The 25,103-nt window shown below is 34.4% G+C and overlaps 2 protein-coding genes across 4 annotated transcripts; one reads left to right on the top strand and one right to left on the bottom strand.

Annotated features, from left to right (window-relative positions):
• Window positions 1-89: 89 nt before the first annotated feature.
• Window positions 90-10,214, top strand: PolA1 (DNA polymerase alpha catalytic subunit). Its single transcript, XM_085192415.1, has 10 exons — window positions 90-241; window positions 316-513; window positions 601-791; window positions 1,210-1,461; window positions 1,935-2,522; window positions 3,153-3,344; window positions 4,208-4,465; window positions 4,740-4,869; window positions 5,632-8,070; window positions 8,179-10,214. The coding sequence occupies exons 1-10, from the start codon at window positions 226-228 to the stop codon at window positions 8,403-8,405; spliced, it is 4,491 nt and encodes a 1,496-aa protein (XP_085048541.1). The 5' UTR covers window positions 90-225; the 3' UTR covers window positions 8,406-10,214.
• Window positions 8,477-25,022, bottom strand: LOC146534369 (uncharacterized protein CG7065-like). 3 transcript variants are annotated; one of them, XM_085192416.1, is made up of 22 exons: window positions 24,778-25,022; window positions 23,854-24,053; window positions 21,694-21,855; window positions 21,158-21,275; window positions 20,933-21,065; window positions 20,275-20,428; window positions 19,723-19,889; window positions 18,653-18,753; window positions 17,669-17,690; window positions 17,382-17,442; window positions 16,751-16,845; window positions 16,131-16,236; window positions 15,423-15,600; window positions 15,041-15,191; window positions 14,581-14,685; window positions 13,948-14,118; window positions 13,278-13,397; window positions 12,261-12,564; window positions 11,695-11,889; window positions 10,928-11,116; window positions 10,523-10,662; window positions 8,477-10,214 (listed from the first exon to the last, which is right to left on the bottom strand). In XM_085192416.1, the coding sequence occupies exons 2-22, from the start codon at window positions 23,950-23,952 to the stop codon at window positions 8,588-8,590; spliced, it is 4,398 nt and encodes a 1,465-aa protein (XP_085048542.1). In that variant the 5' UTR covers window positions 23,953-24,053; window positions 24,778-25,022; the 3' UTR covers window positions 8,477-8,587. The 3 variants fall into 3 exon arrangements, with proteins under 3 accessions (XP_085048542.1, XP_085048543.1, XP_085048544.1); XM_085192417.1 differs by lacking the exon at window positions 24,778-25,022 and adding an exon at window positions 24,516-24,753; XM_085192418.1 differs by lacking the exon at window positions 23,854-24,053 and having other exon boundaries at window positions 24,778-25,021.
• Between the last annotated feature and the right edge of the window lie 81 nt (window positions 25,023-25,103).

Genomic DNA, 25,103 nt, shown 5'->3' with positions numbered 1-25,103 from the left:
TATATTATAATACAAGTTCATAAAAATATATATTTTTAATTTATTTGCTTATATTATAAACGTATTAATTAGGGTTATGTTATTTTCAGAACGCAAAATTATTTCGCGCTAATTTTGTAATGTCAAATAAAATGAAATCGTGTTGTTTTACAAACAAGATTTTTTGTTTTTTTTCAAATATTATTTAAACTTTATGAAACGTTTATTGAATAATATTTATAAATCATGGCGGATTCTATAGGTGATTATAATATATTAGTAAAATGAACATAAGGTAATATTTTACTACTTAACATGATTGATAATGACTTTCAGCTAACCAAAGGGCTAAAAGGCAAAAAATTGATAAACATGGTCGTATGTCTGCATTTGAAAAGTTAAAACAATTAAAAGGGAAAGGTACAAAGCATAAATACGATGTAGATGAATTAGAAAATGTATACGACACCGTGGATGAAAGTGAATACAGTGAACGAGTCCTACAAAGACAAGAAGACGACTGGATTGAAGATGGTATTTTAAACATATAAAAAAAATAGTAATAAGTTGTATTGTCTAAACTAGGACAACCTGTTACTAAAAATGTTTATTTTGTCATAGATGGGACTGGATATGTTGAAGATGGTAGGGAAATATTTGATGATGACGATGGAATTAATGATACTTATGTGGCAAGTGATAATAAAGATTCTGGTCGAGGACAAAAGAGAAAAGCTCGAGTAGCTCCACAGGCAGCTGGTAAGGGCAACATAAGAAATCTCTTGGGGGCTATGCCAACTAAGAAAAAAGAGGTATTTTAACAGTTTTTAAAGTTTTAATTACACTGTAAGACAATCATAAATAAGCTGTAACAAGCATATAAGAATTTTTATTTATCAAACTGATAAGAATGTATAGTATGTATATAAAATTTCACTTAAGCTATTTAAGTGAAATTTTGCCAGTTTTTATGAGTCCCACTACTTTTAAATTTATTTTTTCTAAATATTTTATTTTAAATTGTTTAAAATGTATGTTTATTTATATCATATATCAAAATTGGTAAAATTCAAGACTATACTTTTTGGGGTAAAAATAGTTGGAAATGATGTTATCTATCACTTGTATCAGTTCATCCATCTATCTACCAATCAGCCTGTATAAAGTCATCGAGCTTGGACTTCTTGAAATATAAAAAAAAATTATTAACCATTCTGTATTTAATTTTAGGATGTAAAAATATCAGATGACAATATTTTATCAGATATCATGTCTGATTTGGATGGTTCAGCCTCCTCTGCAGTTAAACCAAGAACATTAGTCCCTAATAAAGTGAATGTAGTTGAATCAAATAAAAAAGAAGCTCAAAACTACTTTAAAAACCTGTCTTCAGCAGTTAAAAAACCCACAGTTTTGAAGGAAGATCCTATAAAGACAACTATTTTAATAGAAGATTCAACAGATGATACAAAAATAATTACTGTAAGTCTAAATTTTAAAAACAGAAAAGAAGTTTTGTGATGAACATAACATGACTAAATGAGTTATTAACATAAAATTGTCAAAATATAAGCATGTTACTGTGCTTATATTGATAATCTTAATGATGTCATTAAAAACCATTTTAGGTTTATATTGCATAAGCAAGCTTCCCAAAGTATTCTACATATAGCAGGGTAGGCAGATGAACTAAGTGTTAAAACACTTCATTCCTAATTCTCTGCCCAATTTTCAAGATGTTGAATGTTCAGTGTCAGAAATCAATACTGTATTTTGTCTTACTTACTTAATCAATGAAATTAATATGATTATTCCTCTGAGTGGGAATTAAACCCATAGCCGTCATGTTGATGGTCACAGATTCTGACCCTGTGCCGCAGCAACTTCAGTGGATTAGACAACTTAATAATTAATTCTAATATTTTCTGCTAAACATTGAATTTTTATATATTAAGGAACCCAATAACATACCAGAGACGTCCAATGGTTTAACAAAACCAACAGAACCAAAGAACCAGAACCAAAAGAAACCAGAATGGAAAATAGACAAAGAGATTAAACAAGAACTAGAAGACACTCCTACACAAAATATAGAGGAATTTCCTTCTCAAGATTTTGACTTTCCCGATGAGTTCAGTAATGATGCCATATTGGAAGAGAAAAAAGTAAAAGAAGAGCCAGCTACAAACACAATAACAGATTTAGCCGAAGAGTTCTTAAATGACAATTTTGAAATATTCCCAGTGAAAAAAGAAACGAAAGAGTTGAAGCCTCTAACCAGCAATTGGTCTGAGCAAAATAACCAAGTTACTACAAATATTCAATCTGATCTAGCATTGCCATTACAGAGTAATAAAGAGGGAGAGAAATTTTTAAAGTTTTATTGGTTGGATGCATGGGAGGATAGATTTGTGAAACCAGGAGTAGTTTATTTATTTGGGAAAGTATATGTAAATCCGTCTAATAAGAAAGCTGGATGCACATCTTGTTGTTTGGTTGTGAAGAATGTAAATCGGCAAATATTCTTGCTACCAAGGGAATATGTGAGTACAATATTTAATGTAATAATAATAATATAATATAGCCTTTATTTTCATGTTAACACATAATTATAAATAACATTCTTTTTTATTAATATTATCAAATTAATATCTATCTATTTTATTAATATTAATATTATCCTTATGTATATATACAGCTCTCTTAAACTATTCCAGATTGATATCGTTGATATCGATCAGAGTGAAGAAAATGAAAATATAAATTTTAAATAAATATTTCACTTCCACGAGTGGGGATCGAACCCACAACCAGTTGCGATACAGTCACACTTTGTGCCCCTGCGCCACAACTGGCCTCTTTGGAAATAATTATTTCAATAATAAAAATTACTCAATTAGTTAAAGCAGCAAATCTGATGACTATCAGCTATAGTAAACGCCTTAAACGACACAATATTCAGACACTGGATGAAAGATGGTAAAAGATGAGTAGAGCTTCCCGCTGGGGAGGTTCCTCGAAACGCCAACAAACTTAAAATGAACAGATCTGGTTATAGTTTGGGACTGATCGCAGATGAACAGAGAAAAAAAAAAATTAGTTAATATTAGACTTAACAGTATTTGAAGTCTCAAACCTGTTATATTCCTAACCAAGCCAATTATATTTTATAGAAATTAGACCCCATAACACAAGAGCCTACTGATCAAGAAGTCACCATGATGGATGTGTACCAAGAATTCAACAGTGCAGTGGCTAGTGAACTAGGTCTTAAGGAGTTCAAATCTAGGAAAGTTACCAAGAGTTATTGTTTCAATTTACCAGATATACCAGCTCAGTGTGATTATTTGGAAGTGAAATATTCTGTAAGTGATGTTTTTTTAATTATCCTTAAGTTAAGTAATTAAACTGAACACTGGGAGACATTGCGTGTTGGGTGATGGTACTGAACACCGCGCTTTGTCAGCACAGTTAATTACTTGAGAGGACCCAACCGAGACATATTAAGCAAGAACACATTTTCATTTAGAACAGACTCCAATTAAATTGACGACACGATAACAACACGATGACGACTCATTACGATGGTGTGTCGAATAATGACAGTACCGCGTTAGTATAAGTTCTATGATAACAAATTTTGAAGCAGTTTTTACCCGCGAGCCATTCTGTAACAAGTCGCGGTTTAAAACGATGAGTCTAGCTTCCTCCATTAGATTTACGGTGGTTCAACGGCGGAGGTAGGCGGCGGTTTGTTTAAACGGGTTTTTTAATCATTATAATCTGGTGATTGACATTTTTACTAAGATCTTCAATTGTTTGAAAATGCACTCACATTGTCATAAAAAGGACAATGAGAAAGAATATCCAAATAAACATTGCAATACCATACATGTTCTCCTTTGTCAAGCACATTATTTCTTCTTGAAACAATTTTGAATGACTTTTGGCTTAGTAAGTGTCCCACGGCACTTCAATGTTCAAAATCGCATCATGCTCAATTAAGGGTTGTACGCGATCATAGTGATTTCTTTAAGAAAGTGATGTATTACATACTTTAGCTTCCATGTATTAAACGGGATGATAATTGTATTGAACAAGGGATTATATGAAAACATGTCTAAAGAACCTTATGCATAATAGTGTATAACTCGGAAAATATTATAAATAGTCAGTGTATAAAGTGGGTTTTACTATATACATTATACTATTTCTTTTTCTTTCTCAGGCTTCATTCGCACAACCACCACCCGGTAAGAAGTACCTTACATTTTCACACATATTCGGTACAAATACATCATCATTAGAAACTTTTTTGCTTGAAAGAAAAATCAAAGGCCCTTGCTGGTTGGAAGTGAAGCAAGTGGAAAACGTCCAAGCTAAAGTGTCTTGGTGTAAATTAGAAGCAGTGTGTGACAAAATGGAAAACATTAATGTGATTAAGAATGATAACGACTTAGAACCACCGCCTGTTGTAGTTGCTACTGTAAGTTATTGAATCATATTTACAAAAAAGATCATCTAATTTTTAGGTTACTACTGAATTAGCACCAGTTAGGACCTTAATATTAATATAATTTTAAACATTATTGGATAGTGGAAATAAAAACATACTGTAACAAGAATATCTTCTATACTTCAGACAAACATGCCTAAGAATCTGCTTGTAACCCACAACGAATGTATATTGAGAGACCCCCAACTGTGCTTTAAAAATGTCTTTTACCATTTTAAATGCTAAATATTTTTATTTCTTTTAGATAAACATGAGAACAACGACGGATGCAAAGACAAATAAGACTAAGATATTAATGTTGAGTTGTCTCACACATAACAGTTTTCCTATTCACAAGCCACCACCAAATCCGCCATTCCATCAACATTTCTGTGGTAAGCTTAAACATATTATAGAATTATTATAAATCAACAATTATTATACATTTTTTACAGATTTATTGTGCATATACAATATAAATATGATCCTACTAATATTTTACATATGAAAGTTTAGGAAGATGGATGTTTGTTCCACTTTCACACAAAAAGTACTGAACAGATGCTCCTCGTTTCCCTCAACAGCCCCTGACTTGCGAAATAAATCGAATCGAATAATAAATATCGAATTATCGAATAATAAATTAAGTAATAAATTAAATAATAAATCACTCCTGCCCCGCGATGATGTTCGGGCGTAAATTTGCTTTTAAAAATATAAAAACGTTATCTTATATACTTCAGTCGTGGCGCAGGGGCACAGAGTGAGACTGTAAAACTGGTTGAGGGTTCCATCCCCACTCGAGGAGATGAAATATTTATTTAAATTTATATTTACATTTCTTCGCTCTAGTTTTAAAGCAAAGCGCGGCGTTGAGTACTGCCACTTAACACGCAATGTCTCCAGAATTCGGCAGAAAGCGGGGAACAGAGTATCTTAACACTAGGTTCTCTCTGCCTACCCTGCTGCGTGCGGAATACAGTGTGAAGCTGATTTTTTTATATACTTATAAAAGTCACCCTACGCGACTACTGAAAATGTTTTCGGATTTTTTTCTGACGGGAAATATAAAAGAAAGATATATGCGTAACCAAAACCGATATAAAGATAATAATTTTAAATAATCATTTAATATGTGTGTATATTTTATTTTTCAGTAATGACAAAATGCAATGAACTCTGGCCATTAGATTTCAAGCAGCACTTACCACAATATAAAGCTACGAAATTAACCAAATGCGACTCTGAGAGAGAACTTTTGAACTTGTTCATGGTACAATTCTGGAAACTCGACCCAGATTTAGTAGTAGGCCATGACCTACACGGTTTCCAACAGGATTTACTAATCGGGAACATTCTGGACTTACGTATTCCAAATTGGTCACGGTTAGGACGTTTAAAGAGATCTGTGGCCCCCCAAAAGAAATATGCCGCCAAAGATGCTTTCCTTGGTAGATTAGTGTGTGACATAAAATTATCTGCAATGGAGCTCATAAGGGCGAGAAGCTTCGATTTAGACACATTATGCGTAAATGTTCTCAAGATGAAAGAAGGCGATCGAATTGAAGTTGCCCTTGAAGATTTACCACGATACTATGAGAACACTAACGATTTATTACATTTAGTTACATTAAGCATGCAAGATGCGTCATACATATTGAAAATAATGTGTGAACTAAATGTTGTACCGTTAGCCCTACAAATTACACAGATAGCGGGGAATATTATGTCTAGAACATTAATGGGAGGACGATCGGAAAGAAATGAGTTTTTACTTCTCCATGCGTTTACAGAAAAGAATTATATTGTCCCGGATAAAGCTTATGGGAAAAAAAATGTTGATGATGACGAAGATAAAGAAGAATCAGCTAATACTAATGTTTCTAAGAAGCAAGGAAAGAAGAAAGCGGCGTATTCTGGTGGTCTAGTACTCGACCCTAAAAAAGGTTTCTATGATAAACTAATACTTCTCATGGACTTTAACTCTTTATACCCAAGTATTATTCAAGAGTATAACATTTGTTTTACAACAATTAAAAGAAAAGTTGGTGCGGCGTCCGACGATGATATAAATAACTTGGTGCTCCCGGCCCCAAACACTGACTTTGGTGTCCTCCCAACGCAAATAAGAAAATTAGTGGAAAGTAGGCGAGAAGTGAAAAAGTTAATGAAAGCAGATCTGCCAGCTGAGCAATATATGCAATATAACATTAGGCAGATGGCCCTAAAACTGACTGCCAATTCTATGTATGGGTGCTTAGGTTTCACTCATTCTAGATTCTACGCGAAGCCGCTGGCGGCGCTAGTCACTATGAAAGGAAGAGAAATCCTTATGGACACGAAGGAAATTGTCCAAAAACTTAACTATGAAGTTGTTTACGGAGACACTGACAGCTTGATGATTAATACCAACTGCCTAGATTATGATTATGTATTTAAAATTGGCAATGACCTTAAGAGAGAGATCAATAAAAAATATAAGCAAATTGAGTTAGATATTGATGGTGTATTCAAATATTTACTTCTCTTAAAAAAGAAGAAATATGCAGCTGTAGTGTTGAGTAAGAACAAAAATGGGGAATTTGTTTATACTCAAGAACATAAAGGTCTGGATATTGTTAGACGGGATTGGTCCCAATTAGCAGCTGAAGCTGGGAAGTTTATATTGAGCCAAATCCTCTCTGAACAAACGGCTGACGAAAGACTAGAAAGAATTCAAAATCATTTGAATAAACTCAAAGATGATTTAGTAAACGGCAAAATGCCGTTGTCTTTGCTTACAATAACGAAACAGCTTACCAAAAATCCTAACGAGTATGCAGATAAAAATCTACAGCCCCACGTTCAAGTAGCTATGAGGTTAAATGCTAAAAATAGTAGACGATTTAAAAAGGGCGATATAGTGCCGTACATTATTTGTGAAGATGGCACCGCTAACTCAGCGACACAAAGAGCCTATCATATAGAAGAGTTGAAAAGTATGGAAAATCTAAAGATCGATTTTAGATATTACTTAGCACATCAGTTACACCCAGTTATTTCTCGTATATGCGAGCCCATAGAAGGCATGGACCCGGCGCGGGTCGCCGACTGCCTCGGCCTCGACCCTTCTGGGTATAGACAAATGATCAAAAAGGAACAGACAACCAGTGAAACATATGAAGTTGAAAATGATCAAGAAAAGTATAGATACTGTAAAGAATTTGTATTCGTGTGTGTTAACGAAAGCTGCAAAACAGAGAATAGAGTGAGAGAAGTGTTCATCAAGTTGGACAAAGACAATGTAACGTTTTTGGAAAAATGTCAAAATCCAAAATGTACTATAAAACCTATAGACTATTTCGCTTGCATACAGAATCAATTAACCTTGCAAATCCGCCAGTATCATAATCAATACTATTCAGGCTGGATTTCCTGTGAAGACCCTGCATGCGGTTACAGGACAGTCAGGATGCCTCAAGCATTTGCAAGTGGCTATCCCTTATGTAGGCAATGTGAAAAGGGAGTTATGTTTAGAGAATACACAGAGAAAGATTTATATTTGCAAATAAATTTCTTTCAATTTTTATTTGATCTCAACAAAAATAATACTTCAAGTGAGTTGTTCCGTTTTTTTCCCCTCTTATTGTTACTCTTTTTAAATTGTCTATTTAAAATTGTTTTATATTAACAGTCCAATTTTATTACTTATATTTTTATTTCAGAACTAAAAATTGCACCTAAAATTGTATCTGCATATCAAGAACTAAAAGAAATGGTGGAGGAGGTATTGGCACATTCTGCATATTCAATTATCAATCTGTCTAAGCTGTTCAGATTCTTTAATTTTAGTAAGAAGAGTGGGGACCAAGTGAAGGCAGAACCTGTAGAAATAGACATTCTGCCAGAGACTGAACACATTGATGCATTAATGGAAATGAGAACTTTCTAAGAATAGATCGTGTATATATATATGATTACAATGTAAATATTTTAATAAACCAATTTTTGAAATAAAACACGTTTATTTAAAATCTTGTATATTAATAACGGAATTGTTCCGAATATATATAAAATAAAGGAGACATGTTGCTAGCTATGAACTATTTGGGAATTCATTTTATTAGTATCATCCTAGTAATACCCACGGCCACGTCCCCTTTGACCTCCGAAACCTCTACCTCGTCCTCTGAAATTATTTTGTTCATAATTTCCAAATTTTTGGTTACCTTGTTGCTGGTTTCCATATTGTTGATTACCATGTTGATTCCCGTGTTGCTGATTGCCGTGAAGCTGATTACCATGTTGCTGGTTAACATCATGCCTATTACTATTGTAATTATCAGGCATTCTGTTATTGAAATTACCCCTATTTTGATTAAATGTGTTATTTGTTTCTCTTCCACTGCCAAAAGATTGATCTTGACCTTTGGAGTTTTGGTTGAAACCATCTAATAAACTTGGAAGTTTACTGTAATTATCTGGATTTTGATTAAAATTTTGTCCCCTTTGGTTGTAATTGTTTTGTCTCTGTCCTGCATTGTAATTATTTTGAGGTCCTCTTTGTCCTTGATTATAAATGTCTGGTCCTTGGTTATAATTATCTTGTCCTCTGATTCCTGAATTAAAATTCTGTTGCTGTTGATTTTGGTTAAAGTTGTTTGGCTGAGTGCGTTGATTAAAATTATTGTTACTTTGAGGGCCTTGTACGCCTTGGTTGTAACTGCCCTGTGAACCTTGAGAGTCTTGATCATACATTTCCCTATTTCCTTGATGATATCCATCTTGAGGTACTTTATGCATTTCGTTATAATTATCTTGGATTCCCCTAACATTTTGGTTCTGACTTTGAAAACTATCCTGTTGACCTCTCGGCCCAATATTGTAGTTATCCTGAGAAGCGCGAAGTGGTCCTTGATTGTTAAAGTTCATAGGACCCGGATTGTAATTGTCTTGTGGTCCTTGAACAATTTGATTAACCATAGTATTATTATGTTGCGAATGTATTGGTCCTCTGAAATCTGTATTCTGTCTTTGCTCCCAAGCTGGTGCATTTTGATTTTCACTTTGGTTACCTCCAAAGTTTTGGTTATTTCGCATAAATCCTGTCAGATTCATAATTGGATTGTTGAAATCTAAAGAAATGTTGGTATTGAGTTGTTTTGCACTATCAGTCATCGGTGCCTCAGGTAGGTCTCCGAATGATCTGGGCTGGACACTGCTGGTCACTACATCTGACGCGTGTGCCGTTTGAGAAGTCTGCGCCGGCGTGGGCGCAGGCGTCGACTGTAGAGACGCCTGAACTAACGCTAGTAAGTCAGTTGCCGAAATAACATCTTTCGGTGCTTCTGTTTTGGGAGTCTCAACTGTTTCAGTTACTTTGGGAGCTTCTTTCAATTCTTCCAAAGATTTTTTTACTATTTCCATTTCTTGTCGAATTTGGTCTTCCTTAACTTTTTGGGTAGCAGATTTGAATACATCTTCCACCGTGTAATCATCGTCATCACTTTCTATAGTTACTGGTGCTTTGTCAATTATAGGCTTAGAAGTCTCCTCTGAAGGCGCGGCCGTAGCTGCTGCACTGACATACTGCCGTAATCTCTCCACTCGTAATGGTTCGCGGGCTTCCAACTTTTTCAAATAAGCGATAAGACTGTGTTGTTCTTCAGCCGATAGTTCGTTGAAATTCTTTAGTAATGTTTCTAAGTCAGAATCAGACAAACCATCCATTGCATCTGGCGCATCCTCTTTTTCTATTTTACTGGAATAAAAAAATATATATTAAGAAAATATGTAGGAAATTATTTCACTTCTTTGGACTTTTCTTGATCACATACTATGCATACTGTGGTATGTGATCATGCCATAAATTATATTACACTAATTTCATGATTTTTTTACTCTTCACCCATTCTTGTCACAACTAGTGTTTGTGAACTAGTGTGCCATCACATATTTTCAATGACATTTTATTGTAGGTACTGTTTATATGTTACATTTTGAAAAAATGTGACGTAATTGGAGGGTCTCGTCTATAACTGGACTATTTAAAGGTAAACTCCGACTCACTTCTTATCATCATATGCCGACTGTAGCATCTGCAGCGCGGACGTGGTGCCGGAGAGGCGCGCGTTGTGCCCGATGGCGGCATGTTCTGCTGATTTCTTTTTTGATTCTTCCTCTCTCTTTTTGGCTTCAGCCATACCGACCTAATTAACAAAAATATTTGAATGAAAATCTTTCAAAATACAAATTATATCAGCATGTGATTATATCACATAATACAATATAATAAATCTTTTTATTTTCAGCTTAACATATAGCAGAGTAAAGACTCAAAAACACACTCATTTTGTTACCCCAAATTCGAGATTACCGCTTTGTTACACCAAATTCGAGATATCAAAAAAAGCAACAGAGATCAGATAAACAACAACAACAATCACAGTAACAAAAACAAGAATCACAACTCGCCACAGCGTCCACCAGCTGCGCCAGCTCCTCCGCGGACACGTCGGTCTTGCCCTGCGCTATGAGCGCGGCGGCCATCTGCTGCGCTATCTGCTCGCGGTCGACCGCGCCTACACCGGCCACCGGCACGCTGCTGCTGGCCGCTTTACTTGTATTTGCACCGAGAATTGAACCGCTTGTGGTTGATTGCGCCTGAAATGTAACATAAGAACTTTTATTTATTGTAATACAAAATATTATGTACCAAAATCAGGAAAATAATTTTGTAAAATTTTACTACAAGGCACAAGCGCCCGGTGGTGCTAATAACAATATCATTTAGAAAACAATCTATAATTGAAAACTGAGTTGTCAGCCAATTAAATAAAACTGATCTTCTGTAGCATTTTTTATCGAACAAAATACTTTATACTGATATTTTTATATTTTCTATATTTATTATAAGTACTGTGTAAGATTGCAACAATCAAACAAAAAATTAAATAAGGCTATCTGACAGAGACCCGAAGTCATTATAATAGCAAAAACTAGAAAGCTGAAGTGGCAGTGGTCTGGTCACATTTTACAATAATTATTAAACACATCCTGGAGATTGCGTGTAAATAATCTCTAGCTAGTAAATTTCCATTACAAATTGAACCTAAACATTGCATCACTATAGTAAAATATTCTTATAATAAAGTGATTTAAAATTGATGGAAAAGATATTCTGCAAGAAACGAAGATATGCTGTTATCGATGATGATGAAAACTTTTAGTGATATTGTAACCTTTCGTTTCTTCATCCTCGTGTCAGCCTCGTGCAGTGTGGAGGCGGTCCTCACCACCGCCGTGCGCACCGCATGGGCCGCGCTGCCCGTCACCAGCCCCGCCTGCACCGCGCCCTTCAACTTCTCCTTGGCGGTCTCTATCAACACAACTGCTGCTTCTGTTTCCAGCAGCTCCTCTGATGAGTTTGCTGTATCCTGTAACAGATTAACTTTGTTTTGTATTTGCACTTTAAATAAAATAATAAAATATTAAAAAAATACAATTTGTTTAATTAGTGTTATATGACTACCTATATGATAACAATAGTCACAAAAGCATATATATTTTTATCAGGGTAGACTGACAACTTAACGCCAAGACCATGTTCCCTGTTTCCAAATTGTCAAATTTTCGACATATTGCGTATCACTTTCACGTAAGCGTCGCACTTTCTGTTCTTAATTATTAAGTCTTTGGAATCAAACCGACATTTGCATTTACACATATACGGCCGCTACGTTACGACTGAATTCAAAATAATTTATGCAATACATAAATAATTCTGTATTTAAATTATTAATTTTACCTTTTCCATTTTGAGGGCTTCTGCAAGCAAATCCACAATCTTCGGTCCCAAGCTGCCCAAGTAATCCTCCAAGGCTACAAGAAGCCTCAACGTTGCCACAACATTTTCTGCCGCACCGAAGTCTTGCGGCGCCGCGATACGATCACGATCATGACCGCGTTCGCGGTCACGGTCATGACCGCGGTAGCCGTCACCGCGTCGGGGGGCCGTGCTGCCCGTACGAGACCTACCTCTACGAGGCGACTTCATGTCCGGCAAGGATGCTATGGAGTCCGCCGAGTTCCACGATGATAGACTCTCATCACTAGTTACAAAATTCGTTTATGTAAATGTTAATATGAACTAACATATTTATAAAAGTTTAAATTTAAATATTGCACATTACTATTGCTGCTCTTCTATAGACTTAAAATTGATAAAACTTTTAAGCTTCACGCATCAGGGTAGGCAGAGAAACCTGGGAACCTAGTGTTAGGACACCCCGTTCCCATTAAAACACTTCTGTTCCTCACTGTCCGCTGAATTCCGGAGGCATTGCATGTAGTGTGGCGCAAGTCATAGCCGCGCTTTGCCTCGTTATCAGAGGCGAAAAATAAAAATATTAAATGTTTCATTAGGACTCGAACCCACAACCTGTCGCGTGTACAGGTCGCACACTTGTGCCCCTGCGCCACAACTGGCCTCAAAAAAAAGGAAAAGAATTGAAAATGAATTCTGTAATATAGGAAACGAATACATTAAAAAACGCGTCCATACACTTTGGGAGGTTCTGGTAAAACGTTGTATATGCGTTGCAGAGTTGGAATGGGATTTTGAATAATGAATTTTAAAAACATTTTATACTTAAATATCTCAAGTTAGCAACGTTTTTAATATTTTTTACATGCAATTATTTTGTGTTGATCTCTATAGTAGTCTATAGTAATCTTTTTTGTTTATGCTTTATTCAATTTAAGAAGACACATAGTGTCTTCGGTGGAAATCTTATTGCAGTTCTCTTATAAGGAAAAAACGTACGGTTTAAATTCCTCGTCAGATATGAGCACGGTATCGGGGAACGTAGTATGCGGGCTTGCTGTGTGCTTCGCCGCCTCTCGTCGGACTGGACTGTGTGTTAACTTGCTCGGTCTGATGTCACTGTTAATTATATATTTAATAATGTATATTAATTATATTATATTTAATAATGTCTTACGACATTGTAATCACATTATTTAAATGATATTTAGCTTCAACTTATATTCCGCATCTGGGAACCTAGTGATAAGGCACTCCATTCCCCACTTTCTGCCGAATTCTCGTGACATTGCGTGTTGAATGACACAATGCAGGACTTTGCCTCGTTATCAGAGCTATAAAATGAACTCGTTTACAGTGGCACGATTACTTACTTCGGCCTTAAATCATAATTATCCTCTATAAATATTAACAACGAAGAATACTTAAGTAACATAAATATATCTGTTTTTTCGTTAGCTTCATGCATATTTCTTCAATGTAGGCTAATTAATAAAAAAAGAAATACATTGCACAAAAATAAAAATAAATAATTTATGTCGTTGCAATTACAAAATATTTTTCTTTAACTAATAAATAACATAAAATTATTAAAAAAAGTATATTTTAACTTAACAATTAGTAATTTGTAGTCATACAAAAGAAGATAACTACAAGGAATACATCATACTTGTGTACAGGACTGCGCGAGCGCGTGCGCAGATGCCGCAGCGGTGAACGACGTCGAGGAGACACGCGTCTGGGACTCAGGCGTCTGGGAGACGCGCGTCTAGGGGACGTGCGCCGTGGAGACGTGCGGCGGGCTGGCGAGCGGCGCGGCGGCGACCGCCGGTCTATTGAGCTGGTTGACAATTTTTATAATTATTCACCAAAAGCAGTTTTAGAATACTTTCGTCTTCTTCTTTTACTATACATTGCGATAGATTACATGCTGTGACGAAAAACAGTGAATTTTACCACAGTAGGTAAATGAAAAAAAAAAAATTAATTACACTGTCATGAAATTCTTCATATATCCTTCTGGGAGTAGTCGTGCTTTTTAAGTGTTCTTTCTCTACTATGATCTTTTTTAGTAATTGATTTTAAATATATACTGTAACTAGTTTTTACCCGTAGTTTCGCCCACATGGTCAAATGGAAATAACATAACTTATGACAAATGCTTGTGGTAACTCTGACCGTAGGTACAATAAATTACACCAAAGTAATTAATGCAATATTTATTTACCTTACTTTTGAACTAAAAGTTTCTAAGAGAGCGAGTATAACCATATATTTTTTAATGTAATATACGTTAGCTAACCGATTCGTCGGGTCAGGTCTCCTGGAGGCGGGCGAGGCGCGGCGCGGCGACCGGCGGCGTGGCGAGCGGCGCCTGTCCGCTGACCGCCGCCGCTCTGGGGACCTCCTGGTAACATTCGTATCATGGTGCTTGTGTAAATATATAAAAATAATATAACTATCATTTAATATACTTTTTTTTTGTTTTACGCTGTATCCCGAACCCAGTAACCCTGCTTTCAAGTCAAGACACTTCATCTCTCATTTTCTGCGGAATTCTGAAGGCATTGCGTGTTGAGTAGCGGAACTCAACGCCGCTTTGCCTCGGCATCAGAGCGAAGAAATGGAAATATCAATTTAAATAAATATTTCATTTCCTCAAATGGGGAGCGAACCCACAAGTCGCGTTTACAGTCACACTTTGTGCCCCTGCGCCACAACAGGCCTCTCCTAGCCGCTATATCTAAGTTTACCAATCTCACCTATCAGTGGGTGGGGGCGGCGTGAGGCGCAAGCGCCGGTATATCTCGGACACGGTCGCGCGCAGCTCTTGCTCGTGCAGCTCCTTCATGCGGGTCGTCCAGAACACTATCCACTCCGGTTTGAAGTCGTGCTTGGACGCGTCTTTGCCTTCTGTAATGTTAAATTTTGAATTTTTAGTTCGTATACGCGCGGGCGGGCCGCTAGTACAGTATAAATTAAAACAAACATTACGGCGTTACTTGAAGAACGCCATGAGACTGAGGTTAGAGGCCCAGTATATTCAAATTAATATACTTTTTTAAAATACAAAAAATCAATCATTAATGTAGAATAACGAAATGAAAATACGATAAATACAAAATACTGAAAACGTCAACTAACCAGCCTGTATCTCCTTGTAACGTCTGTTCCAGAACTTTCTCCATTCTTCTGGGTAAAGAGGATGTTTTTCTGGATTTTTCTCATGATATGCGAGCGCCTTCAGTGCTAGGTTTTCCGCCGACTGTCGTTGTTCTTGTGCTAATTTTACTTTATAATCGTAGTTTGGTGCACGAACTTGCTGTTAAATGAAAAATTACAATTTTAGGTATAATAGGGGGCTCTGGTGTGGTCAGATGCGCTACTCGTGCTCTGCCACATAACCTGGACTATTCGGATGATTGATTGTTAATTTAATCAATTATTATTTTAATTACGAATGTGGTTAAGATCTATTTGTAGCCTTGACCATAACCTTTAAACTTTGACCTTAAGCTTTAACCTTGACCTGGGCTGAAGCAATGAAAGGTGAGTGTTGTTATAACGCAAAGAGGCCGCTTTCAGCCTACTTTTAGCCGGCACTGCTCCAAGCTTCACATCATTTAAAGAGTTCACATCATTTAGTGCTTTCAGTTATTATTTAGTTTATTTATTTTAGATTTATTTACTTATTTCATTTAGTTATTTATATTAAAATATTTGTTCAAAGTATGTGTTATGCGTTCGCCTATGAAACCAAAGACCAGGACGTGGTCGGAGGTTCTACTCGATTATTTTTAACACCTACTCGCGTGTTTCTTATATTATATATATATATTTGTTTTTTTTTACATTTTCCTGCGACCTAGAAGGGCCGGTCCGAATAGGCAAATGTGTACGGCTCGGACTCGCACGCCGTCTTTCAGGATGTAGCTCTTTACGCTTCGTATCTTCACCTCTGTAATAAAAAATGTGTAAATTATTTTACCCCATATAGTGAGTTAATGGTGAGATAAAGTGAGTGAATACACTAGAAATTAACAAAGCAACAGGACATTTTCTGTTTAACTGACTGACGGAGAATGCATTGTGCATACACAATTCTTTATAACATAGAAACGTTAAATTTACCACACATCTTGTGAGATCATTAATTCAACTTAAATATTATTTATAGAAATAGTTTGGCAAGAACTTTCAAATAACCAAATGTTAAGGCTATCACCGGCGACAAACTTCATTATTGCTCTTTACAATACAAAAAGTACAATTTAATTATTATATAATCATAGTGGCAGTTGTTCCGCATTCGTAGTCCTGATTATATTGATAATTTATATTTTTTATATTCCTAAACAGTCTAAAAAACTTTACTTGTTATTATTGCCTTTCCATTTTGTGCAGATTATCAATTTTTCTTTCTCCATTTTAATAGACAAGCGACGTATAAATCGACATTATAACATACTAACTTGTTCGACTTCGCTTGAACGACGCGCACTTCATAATCGTCGCTGACGTCCGACAATGAGTCCATGGAGCTTCGTTTGATGCCGCGTCTTTGTCGCTAATGAAGCAAATAAATAATATTATATAATCAAATGAAAGCAGTCGTGGCGCAGTGGCACTAGCGCGTGGTTGTACATCATTTGGTTAAACCGAAGTAGTGAATTTAATATTTTATTAGTTTATTTCACCGGGGCAGTGAATTTAATATTTATTATTTTGTTTCTTCGCTCTGGTGTCGAAGCTAACCGCGGCCATAAGTTTCACCACTCAACACGCAATGCCTCGAAAATTCCATGGAAAGTGGTCAATCCTCGAACAAGAGTGTCTTAACACTAGGTCTCCTCTTGCTATATGCGGGATACAGCGTGAAAGTAAAAATATTTCCAAATTATTTTTAATATAAATAATTAATATATTCATAAAAGGACAGCTTCAGACTGTAAACGCAATGATTGTGAATTCGATAGTTGCCTTAGACGATAAAAGTTATTTTAGATAAGTTCAAATCCACAAGAATCATTTTATTACACTTTTATTCAGCTATAGGTAATAACAAGAAAAGTCAAAATATGTATTAAATACTAAACAACTTACATAGTTAGGTATTGGTTTAGAAGGTGCCGCAACAACGGGCGGAGAAGGATCATGGTTTATTCTAGAAATCAAAATATAATTTAATTAAACATAATTCACCGTCATATTTTCAGAATTAGATTTTTATAATATTTGGAATAATTAAAATAGAAGAGGATAAACATGACAAAAAATATTTATAAACATGTACTTATGAAAAAATACATGGTCTTATTACTTCCAACAATCTGTTACTTTTTTATTTCTCGTTAAATAACACATAAAACATTTAATTATTAAATCCATACCTTGGACGACTCTTGGTTGAATCTGAAAATAGGAAAATACTTTTAATATCCACGAAACGCATTTATCTTAAATCTTTTCTGAATAATATATTTTTTACAGGCACATACTTTTTCCCACATAGCAGGGTAGGCAGAGTAAAGCTAGTGTTAAGACACTCCGTTCCTTATCTACCACCAATTTCCGAGATATTGCGTGCTTAGCGGCGTAACTCAACGCCGCGCTTGGTCTTTCAGATCGGAGATATTAATATAATTAAATATTCATAATTCACAATTCAAAATAAGTACTGTGAATGCCTAATAGTATAGATTTAAACTTTGTAAGCTATTAGTTTGAAAAAGAAATCTATTCAATACAAAAAATCTCGCTAGAAAAAAATAGCTTTATTTGAGATGGGAATAGAGTGAGTCAATATTTTATTTTATACAAAGTGTTTTTATTTGTTTTATTTTCAAATGAAACCACAGTTTTAACTACTCTGTAAAAGCCTAATACAATTACAACAAAAGAGATTTTGAAAAAAATTAATAAGCCATTTTTACAAACAAAAGAGATTTTGAAAAAAAATAATAAGCCATTTTTACAAACAAAGTAAATAATAAAAATATCTTCTACAATAAAACGCCATTTGTCAAGAACGACGCACGCAGCATAAACTTATCAAAGGGACACCGCTGCACACGTCTCATTCCGAAATCGAATCGTAGGTAAAGGTTGGCGGCCAACTTCAAAGTTATTTAATCTTTAGTAGTATTTTTGTAGTAGTAAGACAAGTGTTTACGTTATTGGTATCTATTCGTAACTGCGTCACAAGAAATATAGTATGGATAAACATCGAGAAATGAAAGAAAAAAATCCTACGTCTACAGCTAAACTGTTGAGGTATCTTGATTAATTTCTTTAGGTATGGGTTTGAAATATTTTACCCTATATGCTGTTCCTGTAAAAGGAGCGCAGACGCTTCCACTCAGTATATTATTTACCTAAAGACGTAATTAAGTCGGCGTCGACAACCTCTTCAAAAGTGCATTTATCAGTTTCAGCATAATGCCGTCCTCTAAAGATCCACTGATGTATCTGATCTCTGTAAAATATTAAATATATAAAACCTCATTAATTATAATTTAAAAAATAGGATTCATTTATAACATTATTTTATCAACTCGATTATGTATTGTATGAAACAGATGATGATATAAATATTTTTTTATTTAAACAAGTTTTATTAAACTGCTAAATTAAACATAAGTAACAGAAATATATTTAGGATTTTCATGTCATAGCTACAGTACATTTTTTGTTTAAACAATAATCATACGTGATATACGGTGTTATTTACAATTAGTTATACAAAACAATTTTTTTTTTCAGCTTGACGTTGTATCCTGCACAAAGTAGGGTAGGCAGAGGGAACCTAGTGTTAAGACACTCTTTTGCCCACTTTCTGCCGAATTCTGGAAGCATTGCGTGTTGAGCGGCAGAACTCAACGCCGCGCTTTGCCTCGACACCAGAGCGAAGAAATGGGAAACAAAAACGTAAATAAATATTTCACTTCCTCGAGTGGGGATCGAACCCACAACCGTCACAGGCGCTGTGCCACGGCGGCCACGATGGCCAGACGGCAGACAATAATACATAGATATAGCTTTTATCATCTTCACGCTGTATCCCGCATACGACAGGGTATACAGAGGAAACCTAGTATGAAAACACTTAGTTTTCAACATTCAGTTGAATTCTGGAGGCATTGCATGTTGTGTGGCGGGATTCTACGCTGCGCTTTGCTTCGACACCAGACCGAACCTATAACTAGTTGTGTTTACAAAAACACTTTTTGCTCCTGTGCAATTAGTGGCCTCAATTATAAATATAGCTTACTTATCCCTATACAATAGGGATCCTCCTCCTCTAAGTGGTGCAAAGAGGTCATAAATTTGAGGACATCACTTTTCAAAATATAGTATTAAGCAATTTTGTAACGAAATTGCAAAACATGACGTCACACTAAGTGAAACCACTTAAAAGCCCTAATAATGAGTAAATATAACTCACTTATCCCTCTCATATTCCTCCTTATCCATATTGACGGGCTTCATCCGGCCGTACTTGTCCTGGATACGGGCGGCGAGCCGGTTCACGACGACGGCGACGCCCTCGCGGTACTTGGCCTGGTTGCGGTAGGGGGTCAGTAAGCCTGTGGCTTTGCTGAAGTGGCGCAACTAGGGACAAGTGAGGATATGGACAAAAGTAATCATAAATGAATACAGTAAAAGATTTTATTGTTATATTTTATATCGTTAACAAATATTACACAGTTAACAATATTAGAAAAAAACCCTAATATTATCATTAAGATACACGTAATATAAATATTTATTCCTTTAAGTAGTAATTGAACCTACAATCTTCGCGCCTACTCAAATATATTCATACCACAATGTTCTCTTATATACATATCAATCAATACTGTTTCGTAGCATTTTCTTGATGTCATAGGTTGCAAGTTTAGACATGCCATAGATTTCTGTTCACATATTTAAATAAAAAATATAGAAAACATACATATTCCAAAAAATACACACAAAAATACAACAAAAAACTTACAAGATAATTAAATCGATGCCAGAAACAGGTTAAATGATTTACTATAGTCCGAGGATGTCCAAGTTTAATGCACAAAACGCATATGTATGAAGGCTCATAGTGTGCTTCCTCAGGTGGATGTTCGATCAAATATTCGACGCCGATAAGGGGTGCTCTGGAGACGATATAAAAACATAATGATTAAGCTTATAAATTACAAATGTTGCAAATCTAAAAATGTGTATAATTTAGACTCTAATAGACTCTTTTGTTAAAACGAGAACTATACAAATTTGCAATACAGAAAAAAAATTAAACACCTTTAAAAACCACTGTATTTTACTTTTAAAGTTACATATCTATTTCGTTAAATATTACCAAAATTTGATATTAATTTTCAGGCCAGTCATGGTGCAGGGGCGTGCGACTGTACACGTGACAGGTTGTGGGTTCGAATGCTTTATTTAGTATTATCATTTCTTCACCCTGGTAACGATGCAAACCATGGTGTTCAGTTCCGCCAATCATCACGCAATACACCAAGAATTCAGCGCAAAAAGGGGGAAACGTGTCTTAATACTAGGTTCCCAGCCTGCCTTTGCCTATCCTGCTACGTGCGAGATAAAGTGTGAAGCTAATAAAAAAGAACAAAAAATTATAACAAAAATATATTGCTTACTTTACGTTATCCAGAATTTCCTGGATATGACATGGTATCCCTCGATACTTCTCATATTTCCAATCCAACACTGAACCATCCCTTTTAAAATTTTCAACTTCTTCCGCCATTTTCTGCAGGACTTTATCTGTAGCTGTTATAACATTTAAGTTGTGTTGAATAATATAAAAAATAAATTTTTCAAAATAAGAAAAGTGTTTTGCTTCAGTTTTTGAAATATATTACCTGCACTCTTGACATTTCCTCTCTCATTTTGCACATAAGGGTGGGTATCAAAGATATTTGTAGGCCATATTAATTTCATGCTGAGTTTGTTCTTATGTTTCTTGCCAGATATATGAGTCTGTAATAGTTATTTATTGATAAATGATCAATAGTTAGTTACATTAGTGTCATAAACTTGACACTATTGTGGAAAGTGACTTGTGGAAGAACTATATACGCGGTATTGTGCGATACTTATCCTATACCACATAGCTTACGTTTATATTTAAATTATATTCCTACTACAGCCCGTCGTGGCGAAGAGACACAAGGGTGTGACTATAACGCGATGGTTGTAGGTTCGATCCCCATTCGAGGGAATGAATTATTATTTTCATTTCTTCGCTCTGGCACCAAGACAAAAGCCCGGCGTTGAATTTCAACACTTTTGAATTCAGAACAGAGTGTCTTAGCACTTAGGTTAGGTCTTCTAGAGCAGGCAGAAAGTGGAAAGAACAGTGTTATACCATCAAGTACATATCCTGAAACATATTCACCTGCAATACACTCTCCCCACTGCACATCGCCGCACAGGGGTAGCACAGATATATCCACTTGCCCGAAACGTCGCGCCCGCGGCGTTCCACCATGCACCGATAGTTTCCATCCTCGGTCTTGATCTTCAAACTATTTAAATGCTCTAGAAACTCTTGCTCGGCCTGAAAAGCAATTTTCTTTAAAATAAAATACGTCTATAATCCGTCAAAAGTGGGCTTTGATATTAAAAAGAAAATCAAGAGTATTATTGAGTATTCATTGCCAGTAATATTCACGACAAATACAACAATACAGTAATATCGATATGAACACTTTTCGAAAACATCAAAAAATGTTTTTTTTCTGATTAAAATAACATTTATTTGTTTGTAATAATTTTTCGCGTAAATAAGTTAAACAGGCGACCATACAGACATCCGTTTTTAAAATAGAACATTAGTTACACTTAGCTTTTAAATGTATACTTACCAATAATCCATAAATGAGAACACACTGTAGGTTGAAAGCACGCGAACGAAGAAATTTTACGCTTATAATATAACATTCTTATATACTACATAACCAAAATACATAAGTATTTTTTCCTTCATTGATATAATTGTTATAATCAATTTATCTAAGGCCGCACATTGTCATACATAAATTGAGTCATACCAAGTGTATTAGACTGTTGTTCTTAATCTAAAACTAATTTAAAAACTTCAATATGCAGATACCTGCATTAAAGTAATACGAACGCTAGTCGTGGCGCAGGGATACAAGCGTGCGACAATAAACGAGACAGGTTGTGCGTTTGATTACCACTCTAGGAAATTAAATATTTAATAATTTCATTTCTTCGCTCTGGTAGCAAAACGTTAAGTTCCGCCACTCAACAATGCCTATAGAATTCGGCGGAAAGTGGGAAACGGAAGTTCTTAATAGGAACTAAGTGTCTTAACACTAGGTTAGGACCTTACTGCTTAGCCTAATCAGCTATGATCCCGCACAAAGCGAAACAGAGTGAATCTATTAAAAAAATGTACAGATTGCTATTTGGTTTGTTGCTAAGAATATTTTTTTTATTTATTATTAATATTTACCACTACAGAACTTGGTCTGTATCCTTTTTTATTTAATTATTATATCTAATTTCCTTATCATGTATATTAATTATATTATTATCTATACACACAATACCTATCATGAGAAAAACATATTTATATCATATTTTTATACTTATTTTCTAAGTGTGGAATAACACTTTAAAAATGTTAACAAAATTCTATGTATATGTTTATTTTATTGTTTTTAACTTCCTTCCTCACATTGCATAGAAACATAAGAAAGTGAATATATTCCCAAGACACTTCATTCTCAACTTTCTTGTCTATCTAATTTTCTTACCTCATGATGATGATGAATTTTATTAAAGTTGCAATAAAGTATATGTATGCAATATTTGTATGTACAATAAACTGGTATTGAATTATCCATTTTTTTTTTCTAGGGAATACCATACCAAAATAAAAAAAATATTCATAATAAGTAAAAACAAGTTCTTCAAATATATCATGAAAAATTCAGAATATAATTAATAAAATGAAAAAAAAAAAACTGGGTTCAATATACAAAGTTGTATTATTAACACTAAAACACTCTTTTTAATCTCTGCAGTTATATAGCAAAAATGAAATCTCTTTATCATTTTTAAACCGGAGTTCGTTTCATATATATTTTTATGGTGCTTTTTTTGTTTTGTTTTTATATAATTCTTAAATACAAATGGGATAAATAATACATTAACATTTATAAATACCTAAAATGCAGTGCATATTTTAATAAAAAATTACATGAAATTCAACAAGAACTGCTGAAGAAATGTAATCCTTATTTGTATATACTTATAATTTTTTTTTTACACTGGTAGGTGGAATATGTCACTAGGTTTCTTAATATTTTTCTTAACTTACCTTATTATTCCATTTTATATAAATAATTAATTATTTAAAATTAATAGCCAAAATCCAATAAGAGCTTAATATAAACTCATTTCATAGCACAAGAGTAAAGTAATAAATTTATTACAGTAATAATATAATTTAATATAATTAATTTTATTGTATTATGTATGTATTTAAACTACATCAAAATTGGAAAATAGTGAAAAATAATCTTACCTTAGTGCAATTAGTAACTTCTTGTTCTGCTTTCCTTGGGACTTCGATAACAGTATCTTGATAGCCCTCCGCACCGGGAGGGCAATCTGGTAGTTCCATTTTACGCACTAAGCACTTCGCTTATGATCAATTTTTTGATCATAAGCTATTATCACTCTTAAAATATCTTATTTTTTCTTTTGATTCTTCTATCTGTTGCACTGTAAAATAAATCATTGTAATAGATTGCTTCGTAAAGTAATATAAAAATTATAAAAAATGTTAGTTCATACTTACATAACAACTTCAAATGAAATACTTACACAGTACATGCATCAATAATATGGTCACTATAACAAAATGCACATAGGCATTTTAAAAAGTTATATTTTCTAATTGGAGAATTTTAATTATTTATTAATATAAGTATGTTATTCACTAGATTCTGTTTTATACTGGTATTTACAAGCTGAAATTTTCTTATATTTTCTATTAAAAAAATTAAACAACAGCTATTAGGATTAACATTAAAAAATCATTACACATATAACTTTTACATTTGTTATACATAAATAATAGTTTTAATTTTTATAATTAGCATACACGGTAAGAAATATTTTTCCTTTAATTAAGTGGGACATTTTGTTATGGGATATGCAGATTTATAAATGGTAAGTACTCACCTCCACAACAAACATCTAAATAAACACTCACTAGAAATATTATTTATGGCATTATTATTTATTTTAATGTGTAAATAACCCGGTAAAGATGAAACAACACGATTCCTGTTGTCAACGTTGCGTTTATAAATAGGTACTTAGTTGCCCAAATAATGAAATTTCAGTTATCTCAGTTTCACTTTATAAATATTGTTATTCGTTGTTCATAAAATATAAACTACCTATAGGAATTACAACGAAAAGGATAATAATTAGAATGTACCTGTCAAGTTATTCTGGAGTCCAATCAATCCATCGTTGTTGAAAAGCTAAACACAACGTATATAAATTGTTAAACATCAACTATGTGTTATTTATAATTCAGATGATTATTAGACTTATACTAAAATAGTAAGGAAAAATTTAGTTTTGAATCGTAAGATGATAACTTGGTTGTACCAGTTTATCACATTCACAAATTACATTTGACAAAATGTCGCCATTTTTGATTACGGAGAATGCGGAGAATCACAGAACACATTTACTCATTGCGGAGAATATACCACAGATACATAATCTGAACTCCGACTCGACGAGCGACAATTCAGG

Source organism: Heliconius melpomene, chromosome 11 (assembly GCF_056956725.1).
Source record: "Heliconius melpomene rosina isolate 202511_hmr_F chromosome 11, ASM5695672v1, whole genome shotgun sequence".
Classification (NCBI taxonomy): domain Eukaryota; kingdom Metazoa; phylum Arthropoda; class Insecta; order Lepidoptera; family Nymphalidae; genus Heliconius; species Heliconius melpomene.
Note: the sequence above shows the minus strand (reverse complement) of the source record. Positions and strands in the feature narration are given on the sequence as shown.

Bases quoted from the DNA above. Each gene is read 5' to 3' on its own strand.
- PolA1 (XM_085192415.1), top strand. The intron at 2,523-3,152 runs GTGAGTACAATA...TATATTTTATAG, and splicing joins TCTTGCTACCAAGGGAATAT to AAATTAGACCCCATAACACA. The intron at 3,345-4,207 runs GTAAGTGATGTT...TTTCTTTCTCAG, and splicing joins ATTTGGAAGTGAAATATTCT to GCTTCATTCGCACAACCACC.
- LOC146534369 (XM_085192416.1), bottom strand. From the start codon at position 23,952: ATGGAACTACCAGATTGCCCTCCCGGTGCGGAGGGCTATCAAGATACT. The intron at 14,686-15,040 runs GTGAGATTGGTA...GAATGTTACCAG, and splicing joins CCGCCCCCACCCACTGATAG to GAGGTCCCCAGAGCGGCGGC. The intron at 10,215-10,522 runs GTGAGTCGGAGT...TTTTTATTCCAG, and splicing joins TCGGCATATGATGATAAGAA to TAAAATAGAAAAAGAGGATG.